The sequence below is a fragment of the Cervus elaphus genome, chromosome 4 (assembly GCF_910594005.1).
Source record: "Cervus elaphus chromosome 4, mCerEla1.1, whole genome shotgun sequence".
Classification (NCBI taxonomy): domain Eukaryota; kingdom Metazoa; phylum Chordata; class Mammalia; order Artiodactyla; family Cervidae; genus Cervus; species Cervus elaphus.
Window position 1 is genome coordinate 59386343 of NC_057818.1, and position 22124 is coordinate 59408466.

Genomic DNA, 22124 nt, shown 5'->3' on the forward strand with positions numbered 1-22124 from the left:
GACCTCAGAAAAAAAATAGCATATCTAGACAGAACTGTCCATATTAGGCATGAGCAAGATGAAATGACAAAACAGCTAGGGTCTTGACCCTTCTGTAGCCAAAGAGGGAGAAATAAGAACATATGTCGGTTAATAGCCTTACCATATATCAAAAGGGGATTGAATTGATCCTCAGAAGATAACATGGGCTTCCCAGGTCATGCTAGTAAGTAAAGAATCCGCCTGCCAGTGCAAGAGACACAGATTCCATCCCTGGTTAGGGAGATCCCCTGCAGTAGGAAATGGGAACCCGCTCCAGTATTCTGGCCTGGGAAATCCCATGGGCAGAAGAGCCTGGTGGGCTGCAGTCCATGGGGTTGCAAAGAATCAGACACGATTAGGTGGCTGAGCATGCATAAGACGAGGAGAGAGCACTATGTTCATTGCTTCATCCAGCACCCTTTCTGAGTGCTGGTTATGAGCTAGGTGCCACTAAGTGCTGTTCTTTCAAATGAGGACATATGGGGAAGTGAAACTGCCCCAAATACCTGCCTGCATGCCCAGTTCCTCATTAGAGAGGGGAATAGTAACATTAGGTAAGAGTGGTAAGCAATTTCCCATGACCTAGGCATATTTCTAAGCACTTCTTGTAGCAACCTAATGAAACAGGTACCAGCACAGCAACGGTCTCATTTCCAGAAGAGAAAATGCAGAAGCAGAGAGGTTAACTAACTTGTCCAAGGTCACACAGCTTGGAGGTGCTTGAATCCAGAACTTGGACACAGGAGGATGAACTCCAGGGACCGTGCAGCTTATTGCTTCACTATTCTGCCTACAGTAGCAAAGTTACAGAAAGGTTGAGAGAGCTGACTTATCAGGAAAAAAACCCTGATGCTGCGAAAGATTGAAGCCAAAAGGAGAAGTCGGGGGAGAGGATGAGACAGTGAGATAACACCACTGACTCAATGGACATGAATTTGAGCAAACTCCGGGAGACAATGGAGGAGAGTCCATGGCGTGCTGCAGTTAATGCGGCTGCAAAGAGTCTGACACGACTTCGCAGCTGAGCAGCGACAACAACAACGTAATGGGGAAAACAAAGCTCTAGTAGGGTTCCTGTCGAGATAGTGAATTCACACGTACCACTGGCTCTGCTCACCAAGATCCAACAATCAAAAACTATAGATGGAACTATGGGATGACAAAATTTTATAAATCAACTGTCAGTGGATTCATTAATCAGTTGATCACTCTGAGGTTCCTGGGGGGAAGTAAAAGCTAATTTGAATACATGGGGCCTGGGAGGTGACATGCTATAGCCCAGGGCTAGGGAAGCTGGCTTGTTGATGAGAGGAAGAACAGGTTCCCTCAGACGTGCTTGAATTCTGCTCCCTTCTCTCCTCCACCCTTGCCTTGGGACAATCATTGCCTGCAGAATTCAGAGAGCGTGGACCAGACGGTGATGTGCATGTGGGCAGAGGTGAGAGCTGGATGAGCACCGAGGGCTCCCTGGGGTGAAGACAAGGAGAGCCGCCGCGGAGCCTCACTGGCCTTTGGGAGTCTTGTCCTCCCTTTCTTCTTTCCAAACTGCAGAGTCTGGTGGATCAAAATCCACGGAGGTTTTGGATCAAAACCCAAAGCTCCTTCTCCTTGAAGTTGAAGGCAAAGGGGTGACTTACACTGCTTTTTCGGGGGTGGGGGGACAGGAAGTGGGACTGATGGACAGTGGTTTTGGTGCTCCGGGCACTCCACGCTGCAACTGGTCCCCGTCACTCCTTTGAGCCAACACAGGCCAGCATCTGCCCTTCACCTTCACCCAATCAACAGTCCAGACCAGAAAGCTAACATCCCAGGGGAAGATGCCCCTCCCAGGTCAGAGGGCTGAGCACCTGCAAAGTGTAAATGCCCCGGAAGAAAAACCAAGCAAAGGAGGCTGGGAACATCATGGACCTTCAAAGAACAAGTATTAGAACACTCTGATCAAGAGTTTTAAACTAAGCATGATAAATGCACTAAGAGGAGTAAGTGCTGACGTTACATCGTGAACGTGAAAATAAGAAATTACGCTGCTCTCTCAATTCCTCCCATCCTCTCCTTCGCCAGCAGTGCCCACGAGTCTGTTCTCTCTATGTATTATCATATGTAAGCTAGATAGCAAATGGGAAGTTGTTGTATAACACAGAGAGCTCAACCTGGTGCTCCGAGACCACCTAGAGGGGTGGGATGGGGTGGGGGGGTGGCAGGGAGGTTCAAGAGGGAGGGGACACATGTACACTTGTGGCTGATTTACGTTGTTATATGGCAGAAACCAACACAACATTGTAAAGCAATTGTCCTCCAAATAAAAAAAAGCAACAGGAAACGAAATTATGTACATCACTCAGTAACGATGTAGTATTTCCAAATGGTGACCTATTGTAACTAGACAGCATGGTGATCATTTTGAAACAGAAATATCCAATCACTTATACTTCAAAAACGAAGAAACAAGCAAACCCAGAGAAAAAGAGATCAGATTTGTGGTTACCAGAGGCAGAAGGTGGGGCTGGAGAAACTGAATGAAGGTGGTCAAAAGGTACAAACTGCCAGTTATAAGAAAAATAAGTACTAGAGAGGTAATGTAGAACATAATCATTAGAATTAACTCTGCTGTATGTTATATATGAAAGTTATTCAGAGTAAATCCTAACTGTTCTCATTGCAAGGAAAATATTTTTTTCTGTTTCTTTAATTTTTTATCTGTATGAGATGATGGATGTTCACTAAATTTACTGGGCTAGTCATTTCATGATGTATGTAAATCAAATCATTATTCTGTACACCTTAAACTTATACAATGCTATACGTCCAATATATCTCAGTAAGACTGGGAGGAAGAAAAGAAAATTATACACATCAGTAATTATGTACATAAAATGTAGAACAAGAAGTTATGTAATCATGTAAGTTACATAAAAAGGAAATGTGTGTGCAGTTCCATAAAACGTGGAAATATGATGTCTGAGATATAAAAATAGGAAGAATCCAATGATGGGATGAAGAATAGAATGAATACAACTGAAGTACATCAGGGAGCTAGAAGAACGTTTGAAGTCTCCCACAGAAGGAAGCAGGGGAAGATGAAGAACAGAACACACAAAAATAAAAGTTATGAATGACGAAGGAAGTAGAAAATCTCAACATTCGGATTGTAATAGTCCCCAGATGACATGCTCTTGGGGGGGCCACACCACCGACGTGTGGGATCTTAGTTCCCCGGCCAGAGATCAAACCTGTGCCTCTACACTGGGAGCATGGAGTCTTAACCGCTGAACCACCGGGGAAGCCCCATTAGTCCCCAAATGAGATAAAAATGAAACCCAAAGAGGAAGAGATATTTGGACAAAAATAGCGGAGATAAAATTGTCAGAATCACAGAAGAACTGAACCACGTCAGCACAAAGTACCTCGCAAACACAAGAAAAAAGACAAGGAAAAGCCCACAACCAAAGAATGTACAGTTCATCTTAAGATTGTCAAAACCAAGGAGAAACATGCAAATGTTTGCAAGGAGAATGAGTGGGTTACCTGCCAATGTGTGAGACCCGAGACCTCTTACAGGGATATCGGGTACAGGAAACAGTGAATCAAGTGTTCAGAGTATCAAAAGAAAACCACCTTGATCCTGGGATTGAGAGCCTATCAAATGAAATTCAACTGTGGGGGCATAAAAATATTTCAGGCGCAAGCCTCAATACAGGAAATCCCAAGCTACAAACACGTTAGGAGATAGAACTCAAATACAAAGAATGCAAATAAAAGTAAGAAAACTGAGAAACCACACACGATGAATATAAGATACCAACGTGATCAGATTACCTCAGTAAAATGTGTAGCTGTGTATTTTTTTTTCAATGAGCAGAGAATAGAAAAATGGTGAGTGTGTTCATAATCACGCAGAATGAAAACTGGAGATCTAGAAAGAACCAGCATGGCCGTAGAAGGTTAATGGAGGGGACACCAAAAGATATAAAAGCACTCGAGTTCCTTTTGTTAGGTGTAAGACAGAGAAGTTACAATTTTTTTTTTAATAAGAGACGAGAAAATGAAATGTTGAAAAAAAAAAATGGAACCAAGCAAAAGGAGAAGTTAAAATAGCACAAAGAAATCCACTTATATCAAGAACCACAATAAATAACAAATAGCGTGAACTCGACCGAGGATGTCAAATTGGATTTTCAAATACCTTGTTATAGGGCTTTCCTGGTGGCTCAGGGGTAAAGAATCTGCCTGTCAATGTAGGAGACACGGGTTTGATCCCTGAGTCCAGGCAGATCCCACATGCCTCATGGCAAATAAATCCGTGTGCCAGAATTACTGAGCCTGTGCTCTAGAGGCCGAGATTCACAACAAGAGAACCCATCGCAATGAGAAGCCTGTGCACCACAACGAGAGGGGAGCCCTTGCTGGCCACAGCTAGAGGAAAGCTTGTGCAGAGTGAAGGCCCAGCACAGCCAAAATAATAAATAAAATTAAGAAAAAACAAACCTAGTCATACACTATTCAGAAGAATCATTGCTAAAGCATTAAAAAAAAAATGTTAGAGGCGGGTGGGGAGAGGAAAGGATGGAAAAATATCAGATATCTAACTAACCAATGACAAAGCGGTGTGTCTATCTTAAGATCTACCCAAACAGATTTGAAACAAAATGTATCACTAGGGACAGAGACAACCACAGGTGTGGTTAAATGTGAGAAGATATGCTACTTCTGAACGCTACACTTTTAATTTAAAAGCACATCATCTGTAAGAAATACATTTGGTAGAACTCCAGGAGAAAATTGACAAGTAAACTATCATAAGAGTTCAAATAATGATAGTTCAGGAAGACCTATTAGTAAAGATTTGGATTTGAACAATACAGTGAACACACACTGGCCTATTGATCTTCGTTGGAATTTATGAAATAGAAAATATATATTTTTCTTAAGCATATAGGAACTATTTACAGAAATTCTTCACATAACCAGGTCACAGATAAAGTCTCAACAAAGTTAAAAAGTAGGTGTCATCAAAACAATGTACTCTGACAAAACTCAATTTAGTTAGAATTTAAGGATGGAAAGATGTTTTAAAATTCCCATACATTTGGATTTTTTTTTGTATTAAAATTTTTTTAAATTTATTTATTTGGCTGCACTGGGTCCTAGCTGCAGCATGTGGGATCTAATTCCCTGACCAAGGATCAAACCTGGGCCCCCTTCATTGGGAGCTCAGAGTCTTAGCCATTGGACCACCAGGGAAGTCCCCTACATTTGAATTTTTTAAAATCCCCAATAATTTAAGATTCCAAAAGAAATCACAATAGGGTTTTAGCAATGTTTAGAACTGAATGGTACTAAAATAACACATTTAAAAATGTGTGAGGTGAAATTAAAGTGGTGTTTTGAGAGAAATTTATCCATAAACATTTTTATAGTGAAAGAAGGGTGCAATATATTAATAAGCTAATTTGTTGTTGCTTAGTTGCTAAGTCCCATCTGACAAACTCTTTTGCCAGAGTACAATGGAGTATAGCCATACCAGGCTCCTCTGTCACATGGGATTTCCCAGGCAAGAATACTGGAGTGGGGTGCCATTTCCTTCTCCAGGGGATCTCCCCGACCTAGGGATCAAACCCTGGGTCTCCCGCATCGCAGGCAGATTCTTTACCACCTGAGTCACCAGGGAAACTCCCAAAGGGGAATTAATCCTAATTAAACAGAATGCAATTAAGAGAATACTACTCATAACCTTTTGTCAACAAATTATAAAACTTAGATGAAGTGAACAAACTGTTATCTCACTAACGGACACATAAAATGACTGAGTTAGAAAAACCACATATAAAGACAAGGGCAGACCCAGGCGGGTTATACAAGTGATACTTACTAATCATTCAAGAAACAGATCATTTCAATTTTATACACTCCCTTTCAGATAATATTAATAGAAAAAATGGGAAGATTCTACAATTCCTCAATATTATCTTGGTACCCAAACAAGGAAACAACAAGAGGAGAAAGGAAGACAGAAGTCCATTTTACTCTTGCATACAGACGCAAAAGTGCTCAACAAAACATTAGCAAACTGAATCTACTAGAGTTTTAGAAAAGGAAAAAAAAAATACTCACTGTGAACAATTTCATCTTTTCTCAGGAATGCTAGTTTCAAAATAGAAAATGTTGAACTGTTTTGCTCACCACTGGTAACAGATTATGGGGAAAATCATATCAGTAGATGTATCTGAAAAGTTCAACTGAGATGTGTGATATAAACTTAAAGTTATTTAGTGATAGAAAAGAACTTCCTTACCCTGATGAAGACTGTCTATATAAGCCATGACAGTTAAAAGCAAGAATATCACAAATTTTTCAGATGGTAACTTTATCTCTGAAAAAGGATGATTCAGCAGGGTTACAAGTAAGATATAAGAATTTTCCAGCTACCCAAGCAACAAGATTCTAAATGACACTCAAGACCAATTTGAGATTTTTTTAAATTACAAAATAAACCCTCACACTTAAAAATTTTTTTCTCATTCTGCATACAGCAATGAGCAATCAGAAAATGCATTTTTAGTAGTAATAATAACTAGTATTTAGGAAGAAAAAAAATAGCAAAAAATGACCAAGATCTGTGTGAAGGAATTCTCCATCTTTCTTGGAAACATTTTTTAAAAAGACTTAAATGAATAATCTGTCCTCTTGGATTAGAAGACTTGAATTCACAAATAAATACACTCTTCCTGGATTGACCTATAGGTTCAATGCAATTCCAATCAAAATTCCAACAGGAGTATTTTGGGGAACTTGACATACTGATTTTAACATTTAAATAAAAAAAATTAAAATAAAAAAAATAAAAAAAATTAAAAAAAAAAAAAAACAAAAAAAACATTTAAATAGAACGGCAGAGGTCCAAGAATAGTCAAGACAACTTTGAAAGAAGGTTCAGGAGAAGGCCTTGCTCTATCAGATACCAGGACTTATTTTTGAGCCTATAGACTCTGTTGAATGTAGACACAGTTCTGACTCAAGGACAACAAAATTGATCATTGGAATAGAAGAGGTCACAGAAAGAGGACCACCCACATGTGGAATTTTGATGAACGGCAGATCCACAGGGGAGGAAGTGAAGGACTATTTTGCAAAAAAAGAAGGAACATATATAGGTCAACATTGTACACCACACAGAAAAATCAACTTCCTGTAGATGAAGTCTTTAAATGTCAAAAGGAAAACAGAAAACTTTTAGTAGAAACTATCCTTGAATATCTTTCTACATCTTAAGATGGGAAACAATTTCTTAAACCCCAAAGTTCTTATTACAATTAAGAACTTATCATCATCAAACGTCACCTTTAAAAAGGTAAAGTACAAGCTACTCACTGGGAGAAGATATTTACAATGTACATAATCTTTTAAAAGCATAAAAATGCATAAAGCTCTCAAACAAATTTAATAAGAAAAAGTCAAACATTCAGTAGGAAAATGGGCTGTTAATGGGACCAGGCATTTTATAGAAAAGATGTTCATACGCCACTGAAGCTTTAGAGAGATTTTCATCTTCATTGGTAACTAAGGAAATGCAAATCAACACCATGGTGAGAATGTGAGATGACCAGAAAAAAAAATTGAGAAAACCAAGTGTTGCAGAGTTTGTAGATTAAGCGAATCTGATAGGCATAGATGACAGTATGAGTGAATACAGTTGCTTTGGAAAATATTTGTCATGATCTTCTAAAAAGGAACTTTAGAGACCCTATGACCTAGTAATTAAATTCCTAAGTAACACTAAAGGAAAACTCTCACATGTGAATACAAAGAGACATGAATAAAGAATGTTCGTAATTGCAACACCAGGAAACAACTCCAGTGTCCATCAATAGGAGCTTGGATAATAGACATAATCATAAAATGCATCATTATACAATGGGGAACTGCAACTTTGTGCAAAAACATGAATGAATCTTTGCTATGTAAGACTGTATCTACAAAGCAAGTCCAAGAAGAGTACCTGGCACGTGGCACCCTTTGTAGGTTCAGAAGCAATTAAACTAAAGAGTGTATATTTTGGGTAAACATATATGTGGTAACACCAGCAACAAAAGGTTCAGAGCAGTGGTTACTGGGGGCGGGTCAGAGTAGAAGGGTAGATGAAAGTTATCGTCAGTGTTTTAAGTCTCAGGTTGGATGGCAGGTTTATACGTGTTTATCATATCATGTGTAATGATGAGTAAGTAAAAGTGAATACTGCTTGTTCCATTGATACTAGCTCAGTGATGAACAAAGCATTTTGGATAAATCCATTTAGAGCAACACAAGCCCAATTTTAAAAAAGGGAACAGGGGTCTTGCTGGACAGGGATGGGAGTGAGAGAAAATTACAGCCCTCGTTCTCAAGGACTTTACAAATACGATGAGAAGGTGGAGACGCAGTGATGTTGTGTGATGTTGTGTCGGGGATGGACACAGGACTCAGTGGGTGGAGAGAAGGAAGGGATGGACCCTGACAGGAAGGGAGAAGACAAAGGTTCCCAGAGTAAGAGATGGTGACCTTGCAGCTGGAAGGAGGCGGCGAGGTGGATGGTTGAACTGGGAAAGGGAGGGCAGCTCAGGTAGTGAAGGGAAAGTCGCTCAGTCGTGTCCGACTCTTTGCAGCCCCAGGGACTGTACAGTCCATGGGATTCTCCAGGGCCAGAATACTGGAGTGGGTAGCCATTCTCTTCTCCAGGAGATCTTCCCAACCCAGGGATCGAACCCAGGTCTCCTGCATTGCAGGTGGATTCTTTACCATCTGAGCTACCAGGGAAGCCTAGTTCAGGTAGAAGGAACTGTATAATTCAAAGGCTCCAAGTCACAAAGGAATAGATCTCTCTGGACACAGGGAGAAGGCCAGTGTAGCTGGACCCTAGGGCAGGACCAGTGGCTGGAGCAGCCGTCAGGGGAGGGAGACCCCAGGAAGGACATCATATATCAGACCAACGATTATGACTTGATTCTCTAAGTGGTGGAAGCAAGCAACAGCTTTGAGACTCCAGAATGGCTGGAAAGTACTGGTTTGGGGGGAGATAGTTCTAGCAGCCTGTATCCAGTAAAGAAGTGAATAGGCTCAGTGGTCAGCAGAGGACCACTGGGCCTGGGAGATGAAGCGGAAGAACAGAAGGGAAGCCAGCTCCCAGGTATCTGCCTGGGGGAACAGGCAGGAGCAGGAACTACTGACAGACTTAGCCTGAATCTGCCAAATGGACATGCCTGGGGCCCCCACGGCCGGAGAAGACGCCCGCATCACTCACCCAGGCGACGGTACCCATGACCGGGTCTTCATCATCCACACCCTCTGGTCTCGTGGCTGCCTGCTTTCTGCGGGCTTTCACTCTAAGAGAAGAAACCGGTGCACTGCAGTCAGGGCAGCTCAGACAAAGGTGGGCAAGCTGCCCCCCACCGCCCCCAATACGACGGCTCGGGCACCCAGACCCTGAAACACCCTCAGAGGCCTTCCTGACGCAGAAGAAAGTGCTTCATCTTCTTGGATGACCAGGACTGTGGCCAAGACTGAATTTCCATCACTAGAGGCTCGACTTACAAACTTGTCCATGAATGTCATTATTATTGACACATGGTGGCCAAGACGTGGAAACAATCCAAATGTCCATCAGTGGATGAATGGATGAGTAGCATGTGCTCCACTCATCCAAGGGAGCATTTTTTGGAAATAAAAAAGAATGGCGGAGACTACCCTGGTGGAGCAGGGAATGACAATCCCCCTGCCAATGCAAAGGACACAGGTTCGATCCCCGGTCTGGGAAGATTCCACGTGGCTCTGAGCAACTAAGCCGGTGGGCCACAGCTACTGAGCCTGCGCTCTAGAGCCGTCGAGCTGCAGTTCTGGAAGCCCGCACACCTCAGAGCCTGCGCTCTGCAATAAGAGAAGCCAGGGCAGTGAGAAGTCTGTGTACCGCAACCAAGACCCAGCACAGCCAAAAATTAATGAAATATTTTTTTTTAAAAAAAGGAGTGAAGGCCTGCCATGCATGAACCTTGAAAACATCACGCAAAGTGAGAGAAGTCGGTCACATGGGACCACACATTTTATGATTGCGCTTACTCGAAATGTCCAAACCAGACAACTCTAGAGAGACGGGAAACAGCCCAGGGCAGAGGGTGGAACGAAGAGGATGACCAGGGGTGTGGATTTCCTTTTGGTTTCCCTTTCATTTGGGGCTAATGCAAAAATTCTGTCAAAATCATTGTCATAGACATGCAGCTCTGAATAGACTAAAAACCAATGAACTGTACACTTTAATGCATGGGAATTACATCTCGCTAAGGCTGTAAACCCCCTCTGAATCCAGTCTGCGCTTCTCCGCATTTCTGGGATTAAGGGACCGCTTTCCACACTCCCTACCACACCCCTCCCTATATGTCCCCAGAACACAGACTTACATGAAAAACAAAAGGAGACACAAGCACGCAGACAGCAGGGCCCCCGCACCAGCGCCTCCGAGAGCCCCAAGAACCAGGAATGCAGGTCTCCCTGGGGGGAAGATGGCCAGGAGATGATCGTGCTCCCAAGATTCAGTCTCTTGCCCTCCCGCCTCCTTGCAGAACTTTCCGGAGAGCCTCTTCAGGCCTGAGAGGGAGCCCCCTGTCCTAGCAAGCACCCTCTGTCCCAACTCCAGCCCCTCTCCCCCAAAGCGTCATCTTCTAGGATCATAACTCCTGCTCCTGCCCCTCTAAGCCTCTCCCCTCAACAGACCCCTGACCTGGCAGCAGCAGGGCAGACCCGCTCCGGACCCCGTAGACGTTCAGGGCCTCGCAGCTGAGGCTGAGGCTGGAGCTGAGCCCCTCGCGGAGGCTCAGGGAGCTGTTGGTCCAGGGCCCGGCGAAGCTGGAGCTGACCTCGAAGGAGGCGTTGCTGAAGTTCCCCTCCAGCAGCCCCTCGCCCAGCCGCCAGCGCAGGGAGGGGGCCGGCCGGGCTCGGGAGGAGCAGCTGCAGCGCAGACCCTCGTCCTCCTGGGAGCAGGAGGGGCCCAGCAGCTGCGGGGGCGCTGTGGGGAGAGATGGGAGGGATCAGGGGCGCCTCTCCCCTCCCTGGAACCCCAGCATCCTGTTCCCAGGGCCCCCCATACTCACAGACCATGAAGAGGTTCAGGGAGGTATTTTGGGAGCCCAACGCGTTCTGAGCCCGGCAGGTGAACTCTGTCTCTGCACTTTCTAAATGCGGCAGCTCCAGGACCCCGGTGCTGGAGATGCGGGTGGCCTCCAGGGCTGGGGACCCCTGGAACCAGCTCAGCTGTGCAGGGGGGTTGCTGTCAGCGACACACAGCAGCTGCAGAGCTGGGGTCTCTGAGATGAGAACGGACGAGGTGTTCTGCAGAATCTTGAGGGCTTTGGGGGAAAGCGCAGCAGGAGAGCTGGGGGAGGCTGAGGTCTCCTCTCCCTTCCTTCCCAGGATCTCCTGGCCTCACTCTCTCCTCCCCTGGCCAGCCAGCTGGGTTCCCTGTGGTCCCAGGGCTGGACCTTCCCACCCTAACCAGGCTGAGCCAACATGTCTGGGCCTCAAATCTTCCTCAGGGCAGGTTTGGCGTCTCAATGGGACAGGCCTGGGCTGTTTGGTGGGGAAAAAAACAGCCTCAAGGCTTGAGAAATTGATTCAGTGAAGGCAGTAGGAGATGGGACTAAGGAGGCTTTTGTGGAAGAAAACCACAGAATAGAACCATGGTGAAGGGAAATGGGTTTTGAACAGGGTGTGTGAGTGTGTAAATGTGTGGGGTGTATGTGTGTGTGCCTGTGTGTATGTGTGCATGAGTGCACATGTGTATGTCCATGTGTCTACGTGTGCATGATGGGTGCCTGAGCTGTGGGTATATCTCTGTGTATCTGTGTGTATGTGTGATGTGTATGTTCCTGTGTGTATGGGCGTTTCTGTGTGTGTCCCAGTGTATGTTCATGTGTATGTACTACATGTGTGTGTGCCTGTGTGTGTGAGTCTATGTGTGTATTGCAGATGTGTGTGGTCTAGTGCATGGGAGGTGGGGAGGGGTGGTGATTTTCTCCTTGCTCTTCCCACATCTGATCACATTCAAGCCCACTGCCACACCCCTTGGAGGCGGTCCCAGGAGCAGGACCCAGGCCTGGAGAGGAGAGGTCCTGTCCTACCTGTGACGTTTCTGAAGGAGAGGCTGATGCGGAGGTGCCTCGGAGCATCTGGGGCAGAAAGACATGGGCTTGCTGCAGAGGGAGGAGTGAGATGGAAACTGACCAGCACCCCAGGAGGGAAACCAGGAAGGGGGGTGGGTGTCCTTCACGGCCCCTCCCCACCTCAGCTCCCAGGGCTCAGACCCATAGAAGACTAGGCTGGCCTTCTCTCTGCACACACACACACACACACACACCCCACCGCCCTCAGGGACCCCGCCGCCCCTGCACACTCACAGGAGACGTTGAGCTGGATGGTTCTCTCCAGGGTCACCTGAAGTCCCTGGAGTGTCACCCGACAGGTGAGTTTGCTGTCGTGGTCCTGGGGCCTCGGGGTGAGGGTGAGCTCCGGGGAGTGGATGGTGTTTAGGTCCATGGCATCAAGGGCATCCCCCACCCAGGAGAACAGGAGAGGGTGTCTGTCATCACAGGCTAGCGAGAGGCTGCAGGTCAGCTTTGTGGGGCGGCCAGACTCCAGAGGCTCCAGAAACTGGATGTCGGGTCTCCCTGGAGAAAGGGAGATGAGGAGACAGAGAGAGATGCCTGGACACAGGGGTGTGGGGACCCAGAGGGTCAGGGTCACAACTCATTCCCAGTTCTGGCTCTCTTCTGAACCCTCCAACCCCAAGACCCGGAGCAGCGAGGGCTCCTGTGCGCTGTTCCTGATCTAATGCAGGCGTCTCCATGTGCCAGGGTCCTCTCCTGGGCCCCCTCTCATACCTGTCACCTGCAAATTCAGCTTCTTATCATGGTAACTATATCTCTCATTAAGTCCTTTCTCCACTCGCAAGTAGTAGGCTCCTGAGTCACTCAGCCTGGCCTCTTTGATGATCAGGGAGCAGTCCTTGTCCCTGGGGTCCCCGACGAGGCGGAATCGGCCCCGGGTCTCTGGCTTCACTGGTTTATTTCGGTCGTTTGTGGCCACAGCCTCATTGTATGGCTTGTCTCCTTCCCGGAACCAGTAGATGGAGGTCACAGCAGACCAATACCCCCAATTCGCGGGATAGGAGAAGGAGCAGGCCACGCCGACGTCCATGCACGCCTGCACCGTCACGGATTCCTGCACTCGGAGCTCATACCCTAGAGGCTCCTGCAGGGACCCTGGGGGACACAGAGGCTCAGCGGCAGCTCCAGCCCCTCCCCACGCGTGCCCCCTCCCCCAGCCGTGCCCCCTCCCCCACCCCTCCCCCACTCACCCCCCCAGAGCAGGGGCAGCAGCAGCAGGGGCCCCATGTCGGCATCAGCCAGCACAGAGCCGGTTCGGGTCCCTCTGCTGGGGAGGGAGGCGCCCCGAATGTGGGGAGGGAACGAGGAAGCCCCAACAGGAAGCCAGAGGGTGACGGAGACAGCGCCGTGGGCAGGCACCGAAGGGGAACTTGGACGCCCCGGACCGTGGAGGAGGGGCGGCCCTGGGAAGGCAGGAGGTCCCAGCCCACACCCCACGCCCCACGCCGCAGGGGGAGATCCTGAGGCCCCCGGAGGCCGAGAGGCTTCACCGCACGTGGCTCTGACATGCCCACCCGTCCAGTGATGCTCGGGTCCACGGTGGGACCGCCCAGCGGCCGGCGCACCCAGAAAAGACAAACGGGGTCCAGCGCTGGTCCTCGGGTGGGACCGACCCTGCAACAGAGAAACGCTGGACTTTCTGAGAACGGTTTTTCAAAACCCTTTATACTTGGGTTGGAAGAGTCACACACGGTGGAGGGTGGAACCCAGGAAGGAAAGCTGAGCATGAAAAAAAAAAGCTCCTTTGCCCAGAGGGGTTTTCAGAACACGGGCTGAGGGTCTTCATGGATTTGAGGATCTGTGGGACCAGCCGACCGGGACACAGGCCCAGGCAAAGTGGGGTGGAAAAGGACGAACTTTGCCCCATTCAACTGGGACCCCGAAGTCTAGACCTCACACAGAAACACAGTTCATGACCCCTCACTCTGAATGGCCTTCTTTTCAAAGCCACATGAAGGTTTAACTCATGTGTGGAAACAACCTGTGAACTTACTGCCCTTTCAGGAAAAAATTCAAGTTTTGCAAGTTTGACTATGATTGTAAACGTTTTAGACACTTTCAGGAACAAGCTATGGGACTGATGGAAAGGTTTTTTATATTTATATAGAAATATTGACACATTTCTTAGTTTCTTAAACTACAGAAACAAAAAGAAATGTCCATCAATCAATCGTGTCAGTGGAAATACTGTATGTTCCTTCTACTCTATCTTAGATATAATATAATTAATCTTATTTCTTTATATAATGGTCTTCTCTGCTGGCTCAGATGGTAAAGAATCTGCCCTCAGTGCAGGAGACCAGGCTTCGATCCCTTGGTCAGGAAGATCCCCTGGAGAAGGGAATGGCCACCCACTCCAGTATCCTTGCTTGGAGGATCCCACGGACAGAGGACTCTTACAGGCTACAGTCTATGGGATCGCAAAGAGTCAGACACGACTGACTAACACTTTATTAGTATAACACTCATGTTAATTAATATACATGACTATTCTCCTAAAAAGAGGCAATCAAAGAGGATCAGGCCAAAGGTGTGGGGAACAGGTGTTATGCAGGTGTGATACGGGTGCCTGACTCCTGAGAAAAATGGTATGGTGGCCCAGTGCTTAGGACTCTGCACTTTCACTGTCTCTGGCCCAGCTTCAATCCCTGGTCTGGGAACTAATACTGCACAGGGCCTAGGTCATGGCTGAAAAAAAAAGGAAGAAAGAAAAATAGTCTGCAATAAATGTCTTTTGGTTTTCAGCATTTTATGTTTTGTGATTGATTACATAGGTTTCTCATTTCTAAGGAGACTCGGATGTGATGTGCCTGTGATATTGAGACTTTTAGGAAATATATATTTGGCCTTCATCCACAGTTCCTGGCTCACAGATTCATGAACTGTTGGAATTCTCTGACTGATGAGACATGGCCGCTTCTGTGTTCACACATTTGCTCTTTGCTCTCAGTCCCGGAACACTTCAGGGCCACACCGGACCTGGGGGTCACATTTTACATTTGGGGGCCATGTCTGTACTGTATTCAGTGACACCATTGTTTTGCCGGAGGAGGCATCTGAACACTTGAGTCAATGTCAGGCTCCACGGAACCCAGGACCGGCCCTGCCCAGGGTCCAGGTGATCAAGCGGGGACGGGCTGTCCCCCTCGCTCCTCAGCTGTTGCGGGAACATTGCTGGACAAGCAGGTACTGGAGGAGGCCGGGATCCGAGGGCCGGGCAGCACACCTTCCCAGCGGCCGGCGTCTAGCAAAGGCCAAGCTGGGCCAGTCAAAGAACAAGAAACAAGCGTGTTGGTGAGGACGTGGGGTAAAGGGACCCTTGGGCACTGCTGGTGGGAATTGAATTGGTGCGGCCACTATGGGAACGCTCTGCAGCTTCCTCAAAACTGAAATAGAACCTCAAGCACTTTCACTTTTGGGCTTTTACAGAAAATGAAAACAGCAATTTTTTTGTTCTTAGAAGCGTTATGTACAGTAGCAAAGACATGGAAACAACTTCCATATCCAATGATGAGTGAATGAATAAAGAAACCGCGGTGTGTGCATACTCGTGATCATTCTTCAGCTATGAAAGAGAAGGAAATCCTGCTTTTACAATACATGGATGGTATGCCAGGGCATTAGGGTAACGAAATATGTTAGACAGAGGAAGAAAAATGCTGTATGATCTCACAGGTGGGTGAAACTGAAAAAAAAACTAACACTATAAAGTCATAGATACAGATAAATAACTGGTGGTTCTCAGAGATAGAGAGCGGGGTCATTGGCAAAAATGGGTAAAAATGATCAGAAGGTACACATATCCAGGAATAAAATAAGTAAGTCATGGACATGTAATGTACACCATGGTGACTATATTTAAAATATTGAGGACACTAATACAGTTAACAATACTGTACTGTATATTGGAAAGTTGCTAAAAGATCAGATCTTAAAATTTCTCATCACAAGAAAAATATTTTAGCCTTATAGACATAAATGTTAATTAGGCATATTTGGTGATCATTTTGCAATATGTACATATATTAAATCATTATATTCTACACCTGAAACTGACACAATGTTATACCTGTATCTCAAAGAAAATATGTATCTATATATGTAAAAGATTTGAAAAATGTCAAGTTGGGAGCTTAGATTCGAGTGGTCCCAAACTAAGAGAGTGTTCCCTGTTTGACAGGCTCTACTGGCCTTTCAACACCTGCATAAATAATTACTTATGTTACATTTCCTCTGTGGAAATATACAGTATGTAGTGTGGCTTCCAGTGTGGCTACTGTCCCTGATTTACTGATTAAATCTCTAGAGATGAAAAAGTGAACACTGGGTGATTTCAAATGCCTTTGTGATAAAATTCACAGTGCATTGGAAATAAAAGAGAAATCCCCTAAAACGATGAAGGGTGTCTTTAGAAAACATCATACTTAATGGAGTAGCATAGGTTCCATCCTAGCAAGTCAATAAATATCGGTAAAAGATATAACAATTGAAAGGAAAAAACAAAGTGATCTCTCTTCATAAAAGTTCTGCATGTAGAAAAATCCAAAAGTTTATACAGATACATTTAGAGGTTTCAGAAGAGACCACAATGACTTGAGACAAATTCCAATTTTAAAAATCCATTGCAGACTTCCCTGTGGTCCAGTGATCAAGCATCTGCCTGCCAAGGCAAGGGATGGGGATTTGATCCCTGGTAAGGGAACCAAGATCCCACATGCCTTGCTACTCGGCCAAAAATGATCAATTACTTTCTCATAAAACTGTATGAGAGCCATGGACAGTTGCATCAAAATTTAGGATATACCTGGAATCTATCTGACATTTAGAAAGGTATACAACAAAAGGATATACAAGACCTCAATGGAGAAAATTATAAATTGGTCTTGTAGGACATTAAAGATATAAATAAATGGGAAAATACACCACACTAGGGGTTTGAAAAAAGAATATAAATGTCCATTCTACTCAAAATAATATGCAGAATGAAAACATATGTCACCACATCCCCAGTGGACATCTGTGGAACTCAATAACGCCACTGTAAAATGCATAATGAAGCAGACATTTCAAGGATGGCACGGGTACCTTGTAAAAGAACAATGTGTGAGCCTGGCTCTGCGAACTGTGAAAATATAAAAAGCCTGCCTTCTTGCTTAGTTGCTCAGTTGTGTCTGACTCTTTGCTACCCCATGGACTGTAGCCCGCCAGATTCCTCCATCCATGGGATTCTCCAGGCAAGAATACTGGATTGGGTTGCCATTCTCTTCTCCAGGGTATATTAGAGCATAGTAGAACAAAACTTTTGGACCGAAAGAGAAATGGTCCAGTAGACTAGTGGAACAGAATAGGGAACCTAAAAATAAACCCCAACCACAGGAAGCATCATGTGTAATAGAAAAGGTGATAGAAAGAAGTGACAAAGAGATAGGCATTTCAATCACTCTGTGGTCAACAGGGGATCTGAACCCAGTCAAATGAAACTGCACCCCTAGCTCATATGGGAAGCAAAATCAAGTGCAGATGGGCTGAAGACCTATTTAGAGAGACAAACAGTAGACCTGCTACAGATACTGGGGCAGGTATGTCCATGAACGGTGGTGGGGAAGGATTCCTGAACAACCCAGAAAGAACACCATGTCTAAGAGAGAAGCTGAAATCTCGAGCTGTATTAGAATGAAGAACTCTTCATGTCAGACATCCCTGGGAGTGCTGAATTGAAAGCCATCATGTGGGAACGGATACGGATGACACAGATAACAATCAGAGTAACAGTAGCGAAAATATGAGTTTCTAGAATGCCTAAGGTAAAGGAAATATACAGATATGGGCCCAAATGAGCAGGAATTTCATCGAGGACAACGTACAAGGAGACCATCAAGGAATGGAAAGCTGCCCCACATCACTGCAATCAGGAACCTGCACATTAAGACAATAATAGGGTATGACTGTATGTGCTCCAAGTAGCCACCTATTAAAGTCACTCAAAACACCAACTGCTGGGGAAAGTGTGGAGCAGTGGTTGTTGAAATGTAAGTTGGCCCTCACATGTGAGAGGAAAACAGCTTCATACAGCAAGCTGAGCATGTTCCTACATGAGGACCCAATATTTCCACTCCTTGGATGCATGTTCCAGAGGGGGCATGACTAATGGTGGCCAAAACCCACATGTGCCAATTGAGGGGTTTAAGGACGGTTATAAGGATGGGTGTTGGGAGGGGCCACAGGAGGTGCTGTAACTTTAAACGACACTGGGTTTCCAGATTTAGTGTAAGAAAATGAATGCAGATGATTCTGGGCCCAATTCCAACGTGTCTATCAGTTCGACCACATCACCCACAAGCAATTCTGAGACACCAGCAGTGCACCCCAGAATTCAGCTCAACTCAATCCAACTCAATGTTGACACTGTCTACCTGTAAATAGCATCACATCCTACAAGACTTCAGTCCTTCCAGGCCGCCCCTCCAGTTTCAGATGCCTGTTTCACCTCCAGGTTTTCCATGTACATCTGACTGCTGGTTACACATGATTCAGTTCAGTTCAGTCACTCTGTTATGTCTCAACCCTTGAGATCCCATGGACTGCAGCACGCCAGGCCTCCCTATCCATCACCAACTCCCAGAGTTTACTCAAACTCATGTCCACTGAGTTGGTGATGCCATCCAACCATCTCATCCTCTGTCATCCCCTTCTCCTCCCACCTTCAATCTTTCCCAGCATTAGGGGCTTTTCCAGTGAGTCAGCTCCTTGCATCAGGTGGTCAAAGTGTTGGAGTTTCAGCTTCAGCATCAGTGCTTTCAATGAATATTGAGGACTGATTTCCTTTAGGATGGACTGGCTGGATCTTCAGTCCAAGGACTCTCAAGAGTCTTCTCCAACACCACAATACAAAAGCATCAATTCTTCAGCACTCAGCTTTCTTTATGGTCCAACTCTCACAACCATACATGACTACTGGAAAAAACATGGCTTTAACTAGACAGACCCTTATCAGCAAAGTAATGTCTCTGCTTTTTAATATGCTGTCTAGGCTGGTCATAACTTTCCTGCCAAGGAGTAAGCGTCTTTTAATTTCATGGCTGAAATCACCATCTGCAGTGATTTTGGAGCCCAAAAAACAATGTCTGCCACTGTTTCTACTGTTGCCACATCTGTTTGCCATGAAGTGATGGGACCAGATGCCATGATCTTAGTTTTCTGAATGTTGAGTTTTAAGCCAGTTTTTCACTCTCCTCTTTCACTTTCTCCAAGAGGCTCTTTAGTTCTTCTTCACTTTCTGCCATAAGGGTGGTGTCATCTGCATATCTGAGGTTATTGATATTTCCCCCAGCAATCTTGATTCCAGCTTGTGCTTCATCCAGTCCAGCACTTCTCATAATATACTCGCCATATAAGTTAAATAAGCAGGTGACGATATACAGCCTTGATGTACTCCTTTCCCGATTTGGAACCAGTCTGTTGTTCCATGTCCAGTTCTAACTGTTGCTTGCTGATCTGCAGACAGATTTCTCAAGAGGCAGGTCAGGTGGTCTGGTATTCCCATCCATCTCTTTAACAATTTTCCAGAGTTTGTTGTGATCCACACAGTCAAAGGCTTTGGCATAGTCAATAAAGCAGAAGCAAATGTTTTTCTGGAATTCTCTTGCTTTTTTGTTGATCCAACAGATGTTGGCAATTTGATCTCTGGATCCTATGCCTTTTCTAAATCCAGCTTGAACATCTGGAAGTCCACAGTTCACGTATTGCTGAAGCCTGGCTTGGAGAATTTTGAGCATTACTTTACTAGCGTGTGAGATGAGTGCAACTGTGCAGTACTTTGAGCATTCTTTGGCATTGCCTTTCTTTGGGATTGTAGTGAAAACTGACCTTTTCCAGTCCAGTGGCCACTGCTGAATTTTCCAGATTTGCTGGCATATTGAGTGCAGCACTTCCACAGCATCATAGTTTAGGAATTGAAAAAGCTCAGCTGGAATTCCATCACCTCCACTAATTTTGTTCCTAGTGATGCTTCCTAAGGCCCACTTGACTTCCCATTCCAGGATGTCTGGCTCTAGGAGAGTGATCACACCATCGTGATTATCTGGGTCATGAAGATCTTTTTTGTATAGTTCTTCTGTGCATTCTTGCCACCTCTTTAATATCTTCTGCTTCTGTTAGGTCCATACCATTTCTGTTCTTTATTGTGCCCATCTTTGCATGAAAATTTCCCTTGGTACCTCTAATTTTCCTGAAGAGATCTCTAGTCTTTCCCACTCTATTGTTTTCCTCTATTTCTTTGCACTGATTACTGAGGAAGGCTTTCCTATCTCTCCTTGCTGTTCTTTGGAACTCTGCATTCAGATGGGTATATCCTTCCTTTTCTCCTTTGCCTTTCACTTCTCTTCTCTTCTGAGCAATTTGTAAGGCCTCCTCAGACAACCATTTTGCATTTTTGCATTTCTTTTTTGGGGGATTGTCTTGATCACTGCCTCCTGTACAATGTCATGAACCTCCATACTCCATAGTTCATCAGGCAATGTATCTATCAGATCTCATTCCTGAAATCTATTTGTCACTTCCACTGTATAATCGTGAGGGATTTGACTTAGTTCATACCTGAGTGGTCTAGTGGTTTTCCCTTATGTTTTTCAATTTCAGTCTGAATTTGGCAATGAGGAGTTCATGATCTGAGCCATAGTCAGCTCCCGGTCTTGCTTTTGCTGACTGTATAGAGCTTCTCCACCTTTGGTTGCAAAGAATATAATCAATCTGATTTCGGTATTGACCATCTGGTGATATCCATGTGTAATCTTCTCTTCTATTGTTGGAAGAGGGTGTTTGCTATGACCAGTGCATTCTCTAGGCAAAACTCTATGAGTCTTTGCCCTGCTTCATTCTGTACTCCAAGGCCAGATTTGCCTGTTACTCCAGGTATTTCTTGACTTCCTACTTTTACATTCCAGTCCCCTATAATGAAAAAGACAACATTCTTGGGTGTTCGTTCTAGAAGGTCTTGTAGGTCTTCATAGAACTGTTCAATCTCAGCTTCTTAAGCATTCCTGGTTGGAGCACAGACTTGGATTAATGTAATATTGAATGGTTTGCTTTGGAAATGAACAGAGATCATTCTGTCATTTTTGAGATTGTATCCAAGTACTGCATTTCAGACACTTTTATTGACCATGATGGCGACTCCATTTCTGCTAAGGGATTCTTGCCCACAGTAGTAGATATAATGGTCATCTGAGTTAAGTTCACCCATTCCAGTCCATTTTAGTTCACTGATTCCTGAAATGTCAATGTTCACTCTTGCCATCTCCTGATGACCACTTCCAATTTACCTTGATTCATGACCCTAACATCCAGGTTCCTATGCGGTATTGTTCTTTACAGCTTTGGACTGTACTTCCATCACCAGTCACATCCACAACTGGGTGTTGTTTTTGCTTTGCCTCTGGCTCTTCATTCTTTCTGGAGTTATTTCTCCACTGATCTCCAGTAGCATATTGGGCACCTACCAATCTGGGGAGTTCATCTTTCAGTGTCCTATCTTTTTGCCTTTTCATACTCTTCATGGGGTTCTCAAGGCAATACTGAAGCGGTTTGCCATTCCTTTCTCCAGTGGACCACGTTTTGTCAGAACTCTCCACCATGACCCATCCGTCTTGGGTGGCCCTAATGGCATGGCTCATAGTTTTATTGAGTTAGACATGGCTGTGGTTCATGTGATCGGATTGGTTAATTATCTCCCACTGAAACGTGAAACTTAGTTATGCTCCCGGAACTGAAGAATGAATTCTGCAAACTCAAAAACACTCACATGGGCAAAGTTTACTTTAAAAGATAGTGATACAAAGTTCTCAGCACAGACAATGAGAGGGTGTGACATAACCACAAAGATGGGAATAACAGCAGATGTGTGTCTTTATTAGAATTGAT

At 45.1% G+C, this 22124-nt stretch overlaps 1 protein-coding gene across 2 annotated transcripts in view; it reads right to left on the reverse strand.

Moving 5' to 3' along the window:
• The window catches only part of LOC122692463 (sialic acid-binding Ig-like lectin 5), a 76159-nt gene extending 62605 nt beyond the window's left edge, over positions 1–13554 (reverse strand). The window contains exons 1-8 of one of the 2 annotated variants that reach the window (XM_043900042.1): positions 13397–13552; positions 12921–13301; positions 12438–12707; positions 12162–12209; positions 11136–11390; positions 10766–11050; positions 10446–10536; positions 9296–9377 (exon numbers count right to left, since the gene is read on the reverse strand). In XM_043900042.1, coding sequence (XP_043755977.1) covers positions 9296–9377; positions 10446–10536; positions 10766–11050; positions 11136–11390; positions 12162–12209; positions 12438–12707; positions 12921–13301; positions 13397–13433 — 1449 coding nt within the window. In that variant the 5' untranslated portion in view covers positions 13434–13552. Of the gene's footprint in view, positions 1–9295; positions 9378–10445; positions 10537–10765; positions 11051–11135; positions 11391–12161; positions 12234–12437; positions 12708–12920; positions 13302–13396 lie in introns of both variants that reach the window. The other variant, XM_043900043.1, reaches the window with a different exon arrangement.
• Positions 13555–22124: the final 8570 nt, after the last annotated feature.